At 41.2% G+C, this 16,961-nt stretch overlaps 1 protein-coding gene across 8 annotated transcripts in view; it reads left to right on the forward strand.

The window, feature by feature from the left end:
* Positions 1-16,961, forward strand: part of LOC310997167 (RNA-binding protein Musashi homolog 2) — a 223,580-nt gene that overhangs the window by 199,332 nt on the left and 7,287 nt on the right. For 3 of the 8 annotated variants that reach the window (XM_083986820.1, XM_083986821.1, XM_083986819.1), the window contains exons 11-13: positions 965-1,084; positions 11,470-11,649; positions 15,595-15,749. In XM_083986820.1, the coding sequence (XP_083842946.1) occupies positions 965-1,084; positions 11,470-11,649; positions 15,595-15,749 (455 nt within the window). The remainder of the gene's footprint in view (positions 1-964; positions 1,085-11,469; positions 11,650-15,594; positions 15,750-16,961) is intronic. The other 5 variants (XM_083986823.1, XM_083986822.1, XM_083986825.1 and 2 more) reach the window with 3 other exon arrangements.

A 16,961-nucleotide genomic window follows, 5' to 3' on the forward strand; every position in this document is an offset into this window, starting at 1 on the left:
GTCCCCAGAGGTAGTGCTATTATGCCCATGTCTATGCTGCTCAGAAGTGGCTATAATCTTTCATCCAAAGCATGTGACATAAACACCCCCCAGAGCCAAATTCTTACACTAATATAATCAGGGACTTGGTGAATTGCAAACACACCCAAAGTCAGTTTACAAATGCAAATTTGCTCCTTCTCCACGCAACAGAAATCTACTACGAGAAAGAAGGTGGGTGGGGGGTATTAATTTGTAGTATACGTCCTACTAAATATTATCACATTTATAAGTTTTCAAACCATGAGTGTATGGTCTTGTTGCTGTTGTTTACCATCGTTTTTATATTGGTCTCATGACAGTAATTGCAAAATCTACATATGTATCTTTGTAAACAATCCATCATTGGCTGTAGTAATCAATGAAAAGGGAAGGTGGATCATTATTAAGGCTTTCAGAGGATAAATATTCACACATATGTATTTGTCTTAGGGCCAAGGACTGTAGGAGTTTCTCATACCTGAATACATGATCCAGTATTAAGTAGTAGTTTTAACACATACAGTATACAAAGCAGAACAATTTAAAATGATGTATGTGTGCGTAGTTAATCATTTACTCCAAACATGACCATTTATTACATTTAATTTAACCTTTATTTAACATCTCTGGAGATACATTACCTCCAAGCTGCACTTTAGTTATTTTAAACATCTTTTTCTATCTGCTGTTCAGTGAGTTGCTCATGGCTCCCTTTTCCGTTTCTGTGTGGATCAGTGGATCTGCAGGGTTTTGAATATCACAGTGGGTTCTGTAAGAGTCTGCTGATAGATGTTGCTCCGACATGAGCCCCCGTCTCTGACAGCTATAGTTTTATCCCGTAGCTCAGAGCAGGTATCAACATTCTCCTGTAGCTCTGGGACGTACTCATCCATGTGCAGGAAGTGATGTACGTGTGTGTATGTGTGTGTGTATGTGCCTGCAGGCTTCCCAGCGACAGCATACGGACCGGTGGCGGCGGCGGCGGTAGCAGCAGCGCGTGGCTCAGGTAGGGGGGCCCGTGGAAGAGGCGGCTACTTGGCGTACCCACAGAGCACAGGGCCAGGTAAACGCTCTGTCCATGTTCTGTGTGGCTGCTGCTCTCTCCAACTTCTCCTGCTCTGCTTCCCCCCATAGACATAGTCCCCCAAACCCCCACGCACACACCCAGCAACACTATAGGTTTAGATTTACAGCAACATACACACACATACAAGAGAGACCCTTTAACATATACAGTATACATGGTACTTATACCGATTTGAAGAGAAGTTGCTTAAAGGTACAATCTGCTCTTTGGGCTCCAAACATATGGCCCACTCATGAACTCATCTCAGCCCCTCTGGATCAAACAAACAGGATGTTTCTCAGCCACAACACGACCACTCTTATGCCAGTGCTTCTCTTACAATGGACCATGGTCTTTTGAAAGCGTACTTGACAAGGGCTCATAGCATCAAAGCAACATTAGGCCACTGATAGATAGATTTCTCTCACGGATGATTCATTGAACAAAACTTTAATCAAATTATCTGTGGTCTAGAGCATCGGTACTTGAAGCTTTTAAGTGTTGTTGACCTTAAAATAGCTATGTACTGCAGGAATCCTCGAGTACGTTACAGCAGTTGAATGAGTTTTTACTCAAAATGTCCTTGCATCAAATAATTTGGCAAAAAGAGCTCAAAAATAGAGGATGATTATTATCTACTCTCTATTTCTCTTCAAATTTTATATTTTATTTTGCCATATAATAACTCATTTTCCTTTTGTCATCTGATTTGATATTTTATATTTTCCGGCAATAGTTTACAATAATATGAAGTAGAAAGATATACCTAATCATTTGCAGCACCAGTAGTCATAATATTTCAAATGAAAGATAAGTCAGTACATCTGTGTCTGTAGAGATTAGCGTAAAATGCACACACTCCAATAAAGTATAATCCACACTTTATTAAAATGCAGGAAAATATCTGTCCAGAGAGTTTAACCTTAAACAGGATACAAGTTTCTGTCTGACTTAAACACAGCATTGATTTTCTTGTGGGCTTCATTTAGACATCCTGCTTTTTCCTCGCTTACAACTGTAGATCATTCAATATATGTCAATAATAGTTCCCCTGACTGAACACACAGCCTCCGGGCTTTAGGGAAGTGTGTCTTTCCTAATCAGACATACTATTAGACGCTTGTTGGAGAAAATCTGTTTTAATTGTGATTCAGATGTTGTCTGGTCTGTGCAGCCACTCAAAGACAGAAAATGCAAAGACTTGCCCACGTGCTGCGATACCCAAAGATGCACAGGAGCACAGAGACATTGTGTGGCTTGTATGCAGACCACCTGCATATGCACACACATACAGACAAACAAATTAACCCACCTGTCCTCATTCGAACTTAATTCAAATCGACAGAGGGAACACTGGAAGCCAGTCAGATGCTCTTTTCTTTCACACCGGTCTGTTTGATTTTGCATTTTCAAAACAAACAATTTCCCGAACAATTGCAATGAACATCACTAAGAAGCAGGAATGTTGATTTGTGGTTAGCAGCAGCCAGGGAGCAGGAGACATGATGGCAACTATTATGTACAGTTTAATTCTGACAGCTGCAAAAGGAATGGAGACAAGTGAATGATTATGAACAGGGGGGGGGTGGGGGGCGAAGGGAGGAGGGGAGGGAGATGGAGGGTTAGAGTGGTAAACAGTGACATCATGGGCCTGTTTTCGAGTGCTTAAACAGCCATGAAGCAGCTTTAAGGGAAATATCACTCAGAGAAATAGCTATGCGTCCTCAGTATGGGGCAAATCTGTCTGCTGAGCAAGAACATTATCACAACAACAGCAACAAAGTCTGGGTGAAAAATGAGAATTGACTGGAGTCGTAAAATATCTGTAGCTTGTTACCTCAATCAGCTGTATTCTGTTTTATTGTTACCGTTTATGAACTGCTCCGTTCTCTAGAGAAAAGCTGCACAGATGCCTGTGGGTGATACAACAAGTGCAGCCCTTCTTATGTGGCTTTTGGACAAAAGGAGTCAAAATGGCTGACAAATCAATTGATGATTTATTTAGCGTTTGAGGTGATTCTTATAAGATGCTGTGTGGATTAATCCGTCCAGCGGTCTCTCCTGTCTCTGTGCAGACACAGATAGAACAGAGGACATTGACTGTTTAGTCGTGACCTTCCCTCTCCCTGTGTATCATCTGGGGATGCTGCTGCATCTCCGGCCCATCTCAGTTTAATTTGCAGCAACCGCAGCCCAAAATCAAAGCGGGGACAGCGAGTCTAGTGGTTTCATTTTTCGTACTAAATTCTCAAATCTTAGTGCAGATGAGGGCTTTTGTTGTTAAAAAAGAAAAAGCTCCATGTATGATGTAAGTGTGGATTCTTTGTGCTTTGACTCCACCTACAGTTCCCATAGAGCACCACAGACTGTATACTATGTCTACTTTGACCCTGTAGGACGGAAATAGGGAAGCAAGGAGCCGCCTCAGAAACCACTGAAGTCAATTTAGAATAAACAAAAACAAAACATCATTATGAATACTCAAAATAAAATTCAAATTGGGCACTTGAGCCACATTCATAAGGTCTCTCTCTATAAGAAACCTTTTTTTTTGCCTTTGTGTGAGCTGGGACGCTTGTTTGCAGATCACCAGCGATGCACACAGTGAGTGTCGTGAGAATGTGGAAGACATTTTCCAGCCCTGACAGAGGGCACTTTCACCCTACTCCCAGTGCTCAACAGACAAAATGACAGCATGCTGACTTCCCTCTCTATGACAGACCACTGCTGATGACAAGGTGTATTTTAGACTTCTCACTGTGGCCTGGCACTTTGGGCAAACTACAGCCCCACCACAGATGCAGCGGCAGTTCTGTATCATAGTGAAAAGTTGGAGTCTCTGGACCATCTTTCAGAGTTTGCTAAGACACTGTATATTCTGCGTGTATATGTTAATGTTTACCTTTAGCTACTAGAGAAGATTATGGCTTATTTCTGTAGAGCTCATCATACCAACAAATGGAGCGTAGTGAATAAGATTCCTATCTTTAGGCAGAAATTGCATCATTATCACAGGAAGAACAAAGCGTTAGTGGTAATTACTCAGCCAGGGTTTTATGAAGTAAAAGCTGAAACAAAGGCGACGTCGGATCAGATTATATTATAGAGGTGGGTCTTATATAAAAAGTACGGTGAGGTGGTATTTCACTTCCATGGTGTCAAGCAGGGAGCTTGTTGCACCTCTACAGTGCTAGAAGAAGAGCTAATCTTGATGCATGTTTGTGAGGACGTTTGAGAGACTGTGGCTCCAGGCAAGAAGCAGATCAGAGAGATCTGACTAGTGGACAGAGTTTACCTTTGCCTGGAGGTAAAGTGGTGTCGACTCATACTCGGCTTTGTAGGTTGAAATCAAGAGTTTTGAACGTGGCGAGTGCCACAGGAGGATGCAAAGGGCAGGCACATAATATCAGTTGAAAGGGCTGAACATACACAGTCGGGTCAGCAAGGAGGAAATTGCTAATTTGAAGATGACAAATGTGCACAGCACCTGGGCTGCATTTTACTACAAGTACAACTCTGCACTGTGCTATTGTACCACAGCAGTTTAACTGTGCTCCCCTTCTGCTGTTGATGTGACAGATAAATGTGCACAAATAACCCACAGTCGTCACTTTAACTGAGGTAGTTTATTGGTGAACTGAATGCATAACATTTATACCAACAGCTTGTTTATTGATACACAAACTGCATTTTTCTATATGACAAATAATGGATGTCTAGGTAAGGAAACAGAAAGAGAAGGCCTTTTAAAGAATGCTGGTTATCATCCAGTTTTCTCCGTTTTAAAGTAGACTTATCTGAAATCTCCTGTGCTCTAGCGTTGTCAGATAAAAACAGTGAAAAATGCAAGTGATGCAGATGGTTCTGACAGTCCAGGGAACTTCACAGGCCCCTGTCTACCCTGGTTGAGTGTTTTCCTGAGTCCTCTGAGCTTTCTGGGAAGCTCAAATGTCAGTCTCAGATCTCGGCTTTACCTGGAGAGTGCACAAATCCCCATTCAGCTGCTTTTAGCGGTCTGGGTACTTGCTATGTACAGTATACTTGAATTGACTCAGGTGTTGAACTGAAATAGAGTTGGCTGTGGTCAGTGTTGTGTAGAAACCGGACTCCTGTGTGGACTGCAGAGTTGTTTATTGGGACTCAAGATGGTCTTCATATTCTTAAACCCCATCAACCCCTACAGTTAGTTGTTGTTCTTTGTTTTGTTCTCTCTTTTACTCATCTCACTTTTTCTCCCACTCGTTTTTCTTTTTTTTTTCACCAATGAAAAGATGGAAACTCATTTGACATTTCCAGATTAAGATCATTATCAATATCCTCCCAACAAGCTCTGTGATCTTCTGCAGTGCCTGGGAGGAGACCAGGGCTGGCTGTGTGCACTGGACTTATCAATCTGGCTCCTCATGAGCTCAGGTCCATTTGTCCCAGATGCTAATCTGCAGCGCTCAGCTCCGAGGCCAGAAGTGCTCTACATGTATTTGGTGCAAAATAACATGAGCGGGCATGCCAAGCCCGTCCTCCCTGGGTTTTTGTCTAAGGCCCAGGGAAAGATGTGACACATTGGGGAGGGCAAAGTGTCCCTTTGTGCCTCCACCACGAAGCGGCGGCTCTCACAGCTGTGGGTAGCAGATGCTCTGAGGTTACAGCCACAGGCCTTCAGGGACATCACCACTCTGCCCTCCAGGGGCTGCATACATAACACACTCTCCAAAGAAAACTTACTCGAGGCTTAAGGGGAGTAAGGTATTCTGTCTTCACTTCTGGAAATTCTGTGAAATCAGGAGACATTATTCCTTTTTTATTTATTCGTAATTACAAACAGATTGCATAATAGATTGCATCACTTCCTATAAACCTAAATCCTAAAAAGACATGTTAAAGTCTTGTGATTCAAAATAACATTTGTAGGATGTAAGAGGATTATTATTAACATAATGATATTTTAGTAGCACTGCATTAGAAATAGTAATTCCTCTTCCCTGTGTATTTAAATGACCATTAGAGGTAGCCAGTGTCACTCTCAGTTTTCAGTCATAGTAAGTCTTAGATTTCTTTATACCACATAAGCCTGACCAGACATGTCTGAAAAAATGTGTTGAGCCAAAAGGCCACGGCTGTCAGCTCAGAGCCTCCTCACGATAGGATAATCTGTGCCGACTGTCGATAACTGAGTGCCCTTTCTCAGTCCCAACTTGACCAGATCCCACACAGGTTAAAATCTGCATTAAAATCATTTAGTGTGGTCTGTGTGGGCTTCCCTGCGGCAAATTAGTGTGAACCCATTCACTTCACTGTTGAATATTGCTTTACCCACGACGAGCCAGTGTTGAAATTCTCTCTTTCTCTCTAACTTTCCACAATAATTTCCCAACCAAGGCTGAAGGTAAATATAAATCAGTAGTTCTGTTAAGTTTGTCCATTACTGGAAAGAACAGCAAGAAAAGGGAAAAGCAGGCATAAAATGAAAAGTAAAAAAAATGAAATAAAACAGAGGCCTGAGTATGGGTGAGTAAATGCAAGAAGAAATCATCTGTTAAAATTCATTAGCCAAGCTTCTCTGAACACAAAATGACAAGACATTAAATATGTATTATTTATGAAATGTCTGTGCTCTCTGAAAAGGGTGTCTAGTGCTGTTAATTACTCAGCCATTCATTCAGAAAAGATTATTTCAAATGGAAAGTGAAAGCAAGGCTAGACAGCAAAAGAGCTGTTAGTTTCTTTCACGCTATTTTTAAATGACATTGGTGAAAATGGAAAAGCTAATTATGGTAGCTCTAAAATTCAAAGCTAATTTGAGAAGCAGCATGTCAGGTTTATTGACATCTTCTGTAGAGTGATGTGGTTTGATGGCCACCAAGGAATCTCGCTGGCACCACGAGGGAATGGAGGAGTGACTGCATGAAAAATCGCTACTTGTAGAAATGAAAATAACTTCTGCTAATAGATTTTTATATTCCCCAATTCCCAAGAAGCCCTGTTTGTTGGCTGTAGAAAGACACGGTGTATTCATGTATATTCAAATAGTTTCCGTACAGATTAAAAACCAACATGTTGATTATCACAGGCCTTTTTAAATGACACATTTTCAGACATTACTGATTTTAGCAGCAATAAAACTATTACACCACTGGCCAGAGGTCTCAGGGCAGTGCTTTTTTTCTAGTACATCAGTGTATGTTGAATTAAAAACAAATAAACAACAGAATTTAATCTAAAGTTTTGACTCATTCAGCAGCTGAACACACTCTTTTTCATTCTTTCTGCAGTGAAAATCAAACATAGTTTTTTTCCCCAACACTGTTGCAGAAGTTGCTTTTCTCTCCAGTTCATCCCAAAGCAGCTCCATTGGGTTTAAGTGTGGAGACTGTGCTGCTCCTCATAGTGTGAAGCCACCGTCTGCTTCTTTTCTTTTAATGTTTCTGGCCATTATTTTGCAGTAGGGTGAACCTTTGTCCCCCCCCCCCCCCTAGTCTGACTTCCTTTGTTGCTTTCTCACCATTCAGATAGAAGGATACTGAACTGCTTCCTGTTGTGCAGTTTTGTCCCAATAATACATCAGAGGGTGCAGTAACACAGTTTGTACCGACAAGACAGTTTGAAAGTCATAAACCTGTAGCAGCTGTTTACATTGTAGCTATCTCAGGGCTTTACCTGCTGCCATTGCTGCAGGGGAACTGTAGGTTATCCAATTTCTTAAATCTTTTCTATGACATTTACATGTATTTTTTTCAGTTTTTGGTGACCTAACTTCTTTTTTTATATGTATTTAGGCAGTTTACCTAGCTTTATAGCATTAAGGTTATTCCCCTGGACCTGCACTGCTTGGATTTCAACAAAAACTGTGGGTGGTCTGTAAATTGTGACCAGCAGTGAAGGTTTTGTTTTTGTATTACAAGACGTGTCAATCAGTTTGAGTGTAAAAGCATTTTTTTTTTTTTTTTGTGCCAGAGAGGTCAGGTGTTTTGTGTGTGTGTGCGCGCGAATATAAATAAGGGTAACGACAAACTTGGTGCAGACTGCTGGCAAACTTATGACAATATTTTTCAACATCCCAAAGTCACAGCAGGCTCAGGGAGCATGACGCTACTTTTTATCATCAGCGTGATTAGTTTTATTTTCTGACTGGTGAGAAGAAGAGCAGCAGTGCTTTCAAGGTTTGTGATTCCTCCTTAAAGGCAGTCACCTGGCAAAGTGAGAACGAGAGCAGAGCATTTATCCACTTAAAGAGAGCCACCCCGATGATGTCAGTAACAGATGATTGCAAGACACTCCCCTCTCCCATCGCCTCACAGCCAGCTTTGGTCACTGAGGGCAGAAGGGAAAGAGGATGGGGGTAGGGGAGATAATTATCAGTATAAATGAAGCCCTGCGAACGATCCGCACTGCTGGGTCCCCTGATCTAGTCTCCAAGGCAACCTCACCACGCTCATTTGTTTTGTAGATGAGTAATTACATCCAATTAGTGGCCAGTGGAAAAAAAAGGAGTCCAAGAAAGGCCCATTGTTCTGGATAGATTGTGTGAATATTAATAGTGGGACGGTCTGAGGCACAGTGATATGATCGGTGATACTAATGCAGCTGTGGGCACACTCTGTCCAGTCTCATCCTGCATAACAGATCAGATAGCCACTGATGAAAATATATGGCTTTGAGAATATGTGCCTGCAGTTTGTGCACGAGCGTCTGAGTCGTGCTCCCGTCCAGCTGCCTCTCTCTGGTAAACAAAGGCGCTTTCTCACCTGAGCCCCGCCACACCTGCAGACAATGCAGCGGCATGCAGTGTCTGGAAATGTCTCGGGTTTCATCACTCGGCCAAACGTTACATAGAATCGACGAGGACCGCTCGGTAGTTGATGTAGATTTGAAGGGGGGAAACTGAGTAAGGTCGGTACTTTGTTTGCGGTTGTTGTTTTGAATGTCACTTCATGAGACTTGAACTTTTTCATAAATCCGGGCAGGCACCGTATGGATTCAGCCCGATTTCAACCACAAATTGGTTGCTGCTGACTAATTTTTGAATCGTGCTTCTGTGAGATTGGTTGTCAGAAATTTTGGTCGGCTGTCTTGCAGTCTGAGCAGTTCCACAGTCCGATTCCCCATATTGCTTCTGTCAAAACAAACTCCAGTGAGTTTGTTTTAATATTAATGGGCTGGTATTTTACATGTCGTGGCTGAGACTGTAGTCAGCTGTGATATGAAACTGATCTCCGCCACAGAGCAGACAGTCCATATTGTCTGCATCTTCCAACCATCTGCAGGTCCTTTTTCTTTTCTTTTCTTTTTTTTTCTTTGGCTTCTCTCTTTCCCTTCATAATAGAATTGCAAAGTTAAGCTGCCTTTGTCTCGTTTGGTAAACATTGCTGGGGAGTGGTCGTCTTCCTTGTTCAAACTTTATTAGAATTGGCAATACATTAAACCAATCAGAGCGGTTCCATGTTCCTGTTTAGCTGGGCATTGTGGCCGGTCAGATCACTTGAAGTGTGAGAATAAAAGCTGTAGGTTTGAGCTGAGAAGAAAGGCCCTTTAGCAATTTTAATGTGCAATAAAAAAAATAAACACAGCTTAATATGGTTCAGTTGCTCACACATACATGATCACAAAAGAAGAAATCTCCCCTGTCCCTTATTTTGAAGCTGCATCCACTTAAATCATCTGCTGCTACCAATATTTATATTGAATACATATAATACTCAACATTTAGTGTTAATAATGGTAATAATATCAGTAATAATGTAATTCAGACTGCAGCATGCCTGATGCATGTCGTCTAACCGCTTCAATAATGCTGCAGCACTTTCACTCAAATTATACTGATGACAACCTGGTTCATTTCCTGTTGTTTTTGTGTTAGTTTTATGTTGTACGAAGCTGAAATATGTTGAAGTGCAATTCACCGGTGAGGCATCGTCAAAATATTCTGAAATGGTTCCAGTTTTACACCGTTCTATATTTGTGACAGATTTAGAATAGCTTCCTTATGAATTCCCAATAACACGGTTTGTGCTATTGTCAAATGTTTTTTCCCCCCATTATAATTATTCCATTGATCCAGTTTTCCTCATTAGCAAGGCCAATCAATTTTCAGTGACATTTGTCTAAGTGAAGTAAATGGAATGATTGCTTCTTGAGCTTTGTTCAATGTGTCAGGCATTATGTGACGTACGTGGGAAGCCTGCCATATTTGGAGCCTATAATTTGATGAGTGGGCAGACAGCCCACAAGTGGTGAGATCAGAGTGCTAAAAAGCATTGGCGAGGAGAAACATGGCTGGTGCTTACATTCCATTTGGCAGAAGTGGACTGTCTCACTCTGAATGGGTAGAGGTGAAGTGGCTTTGAATGGCTATTCGCTCCAGGACCCAAATAAAGAAAAAAAAATTACAAACACACAGCAGGGGAAACCCAGCATGGAAAAGCCGGTGTCACCAATCTCAGTCCCTCCTGAGTAGATTAACTCTGTTATCAAAGAGGTGTGAGAAGGAGCAGTTTCTTTTAATTGCACTCTTTATATGAGCAGCTTGTCTCAGATTAAGAGGACAAGCAATAAATGTCAGCACGACTTATTGCTAAATGACATTTTCTAAACTGTTGATAATCCACCATCTGTGTCAAAGAGAGGACCGTTGGAGGAGGCCAATCTGAGACGTGCTTGGATTTCAGACTGCCGATCATCAATAAACATGAATGTTTCTGTATCTCATTCACATAAAAACCTTATTATCTATCGCTATTGGTCAAAAAGGCTTTAAATTAATTATCGATTGGTGCCGCTTTGTGTTTCTTTTGATTTAAATGACAAAAGCTTCCTTCAGGTATTTTGACAGAGAATTGTCCGTTTGAAATGAGAAATGTATTGACCTGTGTTTTAATGATGCTTTAGTTTTATCTCACTCCTTAGTGATGGCAAGAAAACATGGGGCACACAGGTCAGTCCTGCAAAGTATCGAAGCTGTGGCTTTCTTTTATGTTTATGTAAATTTCACTGTCTATTGATGTTTTGGTCCATTTGAATCAAGTCAAGAGAAAAAAAAGGTGTACTGAAGAGGATTTAATTGTGTGCTTTCAGGGAGAGATCATATGTATCCATAACTGCAGAGCTAGTGTATATAACATACAGATGAACATATCAAACACAGACCATATGCCAGGGGGGCCTGGCCACATGGCAGGAGCTGCTGGGGAGGGAGGGCAGGGAGGGCCACTTAAAGCAGACAAAACGCCAAGGGTGTAACCTTAAAAAAAAAAAAAAAAAACGGTGTAACTTACCACCAAGCTGTGCTCAACAATCTGGACATTGACTTTGACAGTGACAAAAAGTTGATTTCCACAATGATGGAGTCCCCTCCCCTCCCCCTCCCCACCCTATACTGTATCTCCCAGGCCTCCCCGATTATGGGTTTTACTCTGCGCCCAGTGACCAGAGGGGGGGGCCCTGCTCCTTTGCTGACTATGGCTCCCTGGGGCCCCAAGCGGCTCAGATGCTGCACAGTGAGCATGCCACCTCCGCCTGCAACTCCCCCCTCCAGCACCTACACAGCCCGGATCAGTTTAAGAACCCAGGTTTGTATATGCGCATCTATCTCATCCACGTTTTGGACTTTTCAGTTTGACTCATGACATTTTTCCATGCAGAATATTTTTTTTCTTTTTTTCTTTTTTTTTTCTTTTTAACATTTTCTCTTGCTTTTGTTAAGGAAAAAAAATCCCCCCCTTTGAAAAAAAAAAGATAAAAACGTCTTGCTGACAAAATAGCATTGCATGTTTTTCCTCATTTTTTTTCAATTTCTAACGTAGATTTTCTGTTTCTTTGTGAAGTTTTGTTCCAGCCCCTGCTTGCACATAGGGGGCCAACACACACACACACTACAGAATGTAATCCTTCATTTGCATGTGAACAAAATAACTACTGATGATACTGGAGAGTACACTGGCCTCTCCATCAGAGCTCAGGTTCACGTGGATTTTGAACAGCAAAGCAGCGAGTAAGTGTGAGAGTCTTTTTATAGTCGAGCCCTTTAAGCATTTGAAGTGTAAGAATGATTGCTTGCGTTACTAGTGTGTGAAATCAGTAGAAATGCTCCACGATGTTGAACACTTAACAGACAACTTTTTTTCTTTTTTTTTGCCTAATACAGCCATTACTCTACAACACAAGCACATTTTCTTCTCCTGTGCTTTTTTTTTCTAATGTTCTCTTATCTACCTTATGTAATCATAGCTTTCAAAAGCCAAGGATGAGATTCCACTGACAAATAAAATATATTTTACACTGACATTTCAGTGACTGCATGTAGTGCATATATGATGTTCTAAATGCAGGCTACTTATGTGAGAGCCACACAATTATCAACCTTTTGTGACATCCTACAGAATTTATACTTTTTCTTTATTATTTTGAATATTACATGACCACATTTGGACTGACATGACGTTCCACCAGTGTTAATTATAAAGTTTTAAGTAAAGCTTGAGTTTAGCAGAGAGTTTGAGGTGAATATGTGGGTCTAAGCCTCTAGTCTTGTTTATCCATCTCCACTTCACAATAAAAGCTGAAGGAAAGAAAAAAATGAAACTAAAATTTGGACAAATAAAGTAAGAGGATAAGTGCAGGTCCAACTCTCCCCCCCTAATGGTTCGAAGTGTTGGCCAGCCGCACAGGAGAAATGTTGGCATTTCCTACAGACACTCTCTGTGAACTTTAGCTCAGCAAACAGTAAAACACACAAAGGCAGACTGTTTAAATACATCAACTATACAAATACACAGATTGTCTGGAGCTTTGAAGCAGGCCTGTTTCTTTTCTACGTTTGTGGGACCATTTGTGTGAGTGTGGTCACACTGCAAACATAAAGTATTTCACTGCACTCTTTTCTTCCCGTGGATCTGTTAAGGTTTTTATTTTTTGTTTATTTACATCACCATGAATGCGAATACACACACACACACACACCAAGGTCTTTGTCTGTGAATCTCAAGGTGATTTATAGAGTTTATATCTGACATAAGAGTAGAAAGGATTCTCTGTCGCAAGTCAAATCACCCCAGTGGTTTTATTTTCTTATCCTGTTTTTCTTTTTTTATCGGTAGCTACAGTAGTAAGTCACACTGTTGGACTCTGTCGCTGCACGGCTGCTTTTTTCTTTTAAGTTTTGTTTGTTTGATAGAGCGCAGGTTTGTCTCGCCTGAGAGGACACGTTCAAATCCAAAGTCAACACAGCTTGATTGCATCGTAACACAATTTACATGCTTGTTGTTTGTGGAACAGACTTTATATTTGTAGCCATCCTTGACCCTAATGAGATCAAATTCGGAGACAATGATACCACTTATTTGGATGTTGTTTTTTTGTTTTTGCTTTAAGTAGATAAAAGCAAATATGAATGATTTTGAGGACACATAATTGATTTTGGTGTAGGCTACATTAGCGGTCTTATGATGATGTTGAACTGGAGGTCATAGATTATCCATATTTCATTTATCACTTCATTATTGTTTAAATGCTGTGGTGAGCACAAACTGAGCCTGCACAAACACAAGCTCAGTCCACAGATGATGGTTCCCTAAAGGGAGAACAGGACAGTGTCCTTATGCAGTGTGATGGCAAATCTCATGGATTAATGCTTCTCCTGCACACAGTGCACCACATTAAAGTGAAGCAAGACACAGGGCAGTGTAGTAGAACACAATATTGTGTAAAGAATGAGACATAAGATATTTATTAATTCAGGTTCTCTTTGTTTTCTCTCACAAATATAAGTCTGTTTTAGCAGTTTAAATTTTCGATTGAGTTCCTTTGCACTAAGTACTAAAAAGCTTAAACATGTGAAAGACAGAAATTATGTATGAATTAATAATTAAATAATGTCTAAAAATGAATACTAACACATTAGCCTGTGTTCCAGTGGACCCTTACTTGCATTTGGGATTGTTTTGGTCCCAAAGCTAAATGAAGGACCAGTGCAGCCCCAAGATTTAAATGAGGGAGAAAACATCAGTTTCACAGGAACAGGGAGCAAGCCACACTCTAATAAAAATCACCAGTCATAGGAAATGAGGAGTGCCATTTCAACTGAAAAGATCCTTAATTATATAATAAGCCGGCCTACTGGGGGCTGTGCAGGCAAGATAAGAGCAGTAGCTGCTCAGTGTTTAAAGTCCTTACAGTTAAACAGCAGTGTCAACTCCACTTGATGTGTGTTTAGTGAGATGGCTTCTGTTTGCTAGAGTGCTACACATGGATATTTTAAAGTATGTTTTTCAGGTGCTTCTCATAGACCTTCCCCCCTGTCCAGTGTAGTGTTGATAAATGGAGCAGTGATATGTTAAACACGGTGACAACGATAATGCGTTTACTGCTCGTGTGGATGTGCTGCAATTCTACTGTATTGTCTTCACATGTCCAACAAAGGCTTCCTCTCAGGCATCGTAGGGTTCATGAGCTCATACATGCAAGATCGAGTATTTTCTGCAGTCGAAACATTTTTCTTTTTAATGCAGCTGTACAGTTTTTTTTCTCACAGTCTGTCTGTGAATAAGGGTGAAATGGAAGGTTATGTGGAGCTGACAGCGGAGGAGATTGCTGTTAAGAGATCATTGCATTTTTCTTTTTCCCCGAGTGTTTTTTTCCTGTGTTATTGGCCTTTAGTTGGCATCTGGATTTTCAAAAGACATTTTATTAGGCAGAGTTTTCTCTTACTCACAGGGCAAAGGTGGTAAGTCATGTGCAGTATTTCTTTTTTATCCCCCCACCCCCACTCCCCTGAGTTTGGGCCTGCAGATGACCCCGGGTCAAGCTTTTATATTTCTCCCTTATGCCTCCTCTTGTCTTGCTCACCTCTTTTGCTTTATGCCAGTGTCACTTTGGCAGGCTGAAAAGATAAAAGTATCGAGGCGATCTCAGTAAGATCCGGCTGGTGTCTCCGAATCAGCTCATATAGGAAAGCATAAAAGTAGCATAAAGTATTTCAAATGTCTGGGTTCAAAATGCTAAAGGGAAAATCCAAAATCCTTAATAATCCTGTGTTACTCTTCTTATTCAACAGCCAATGTTGTTTTACAAATACTCCTTCACATTATGCATGACAACATTTACGCTGCAACCTTACTAGTTTCTTAGCATGGTGACAGTATTTCTAGCAATGTGCTTGTTTTGTGTTGTGCATGATTATACAAAGTGAATGTTACTCCTGTGCATAATACACTCAGCATGTAGATTATATTTAGAATATCATACTGGATTCACCCTTAATTTTTGTTTTGTTTAAAGTCATGTTAAACCTAAATCCTGCACTATTTTGTCAGTCAATTTGCAGATGAAATTGAATACGTGCTTTAACCTGTAATAAAAAAACAACAACAACAAAGTCCTTTGAGACAGAAACATGAATCCAGTAATGTGTTCTTTTGATTTAAATGTGTCCATTTGAGTCATAGCGAGTAAGGATAATGCCGATCATTGTTGGGTGTTTCTCAGCAGCTCCGCTCCCTTGCTGTGTTTGTATGCAGGCACCAACCCGTCAAGGCCCGGAGGTTTTCCCGGTGCTAACAGTCCAGGGCCTGTGGCTGACCTGTATGGACCTAGCAGCCAGGATTCAGCTGTGGGCAACTACATCAGTGCTGCTAGCCCTCAGCCTGGCTCTGGGTTTGGCCCCAGCATCACAGTGAGTACTCAAATGCAAACTTCCTGTCATGTCTGACCGCGCTTTTGAGCTCAGTTGCCTCCTCTGTGTCAGAATACCACCACTAAAATTAGACACTAAGCCAATGCATTGTGACGTTGTGTAAAACAATCCAACACCAGTTTTTATTACAAAGAGTTGAGCTTACTAATTACAGGTCGTTACACTCTGCCGCTGAATTTGTCAAAATAACCACCACCTGCTGCTTAGCAAGTATCCAAAGTCCAAAGCAACCATTTAGCCAGGTCTAAATTTGGTTAATTTCTCTCACTGTCTGTGAGTTCAGAGGTCCCATTAGCACTGGTTAAACCCAGGCTTAGCTGTGAAAGTTATCTGTGTCACATGCAAATATCCATTCCCCTCAGATGTTGCACATATCACCTCACCTCAGACGTTGTGTCACCTTCCCAGAACGAATTTCCTTTATTTTTAGAAACCCAGCTGTCCCAGAGCTTGAGTTTGATCCGTCACTAGGACAATGCTTATACGAGCAGCTCTCGTCTCTCCCACTGTCCTTGTTTAGTTGCTCAGCCAGGTGCTGTTGCACTTTTCCTCCTGCTGATCAGTTAGCTGCCGGTTGCCATGTCAACTCATAAGTGTAAGGCTATCAGGGCTAGTGGAGGTGACAGCAGGACAGAGGTGTTCTCAGTCTGACAGTGTTGCTTTTTGTGGTGAGGCAGCAGTCTGCTAAGAATCCCTCTTCCTGCTCGCACTGTATGAAACACACAAAGAAGACACACACACACACACACACACAAAAAAAAATACTTTGACGGCCTCAATCCAAAGGTAGTATTGTGCTTTTTATTGAGAGATCATCTTAAAGCCAGTAAAATGTCTTATCTGCCACAAGTTGTCCTGAGGAGAAAATAAATTCAATTCGTTTTTAAACCAATAGGATAATCAAACATGGCTGCTCAGCTGGCCCAGAATGCTTTTCCAGCATTGCAGCAGGTGAAGAAGTCAGGTGGCCCCTTCTTTATTCCGATAGCATTAGCATTAGCACAACAGCATTAATTAAGAAGCATGAAATGTTCAAGTATTGCTCAGTTGCAGTAGCTGCCAAGACTTTCTGCTGGAGAGCTCAGACTTTCAGATATAAACATCTCAATCTGACCAAATCCAATCTGGCTGATTTAGCAAGTGACCTAAAGACTGAAATTTGTTTAGGAGCTTGTGTGTAATGAAGGGACG

The sequence above is a fragment of the Trachurus trachurus genome (genome assembly GCF_905171665.1).
Source record: "Trachurus trachurus genome assembly, chromosome: 14".
Taxonomy (NCBI): domain Eukaryota; kingdom Metazoa; phylum Chordata; class Actinopteri; order Carangiformes; family Carangidae; genus Trachurus; species Trachurus trachurus.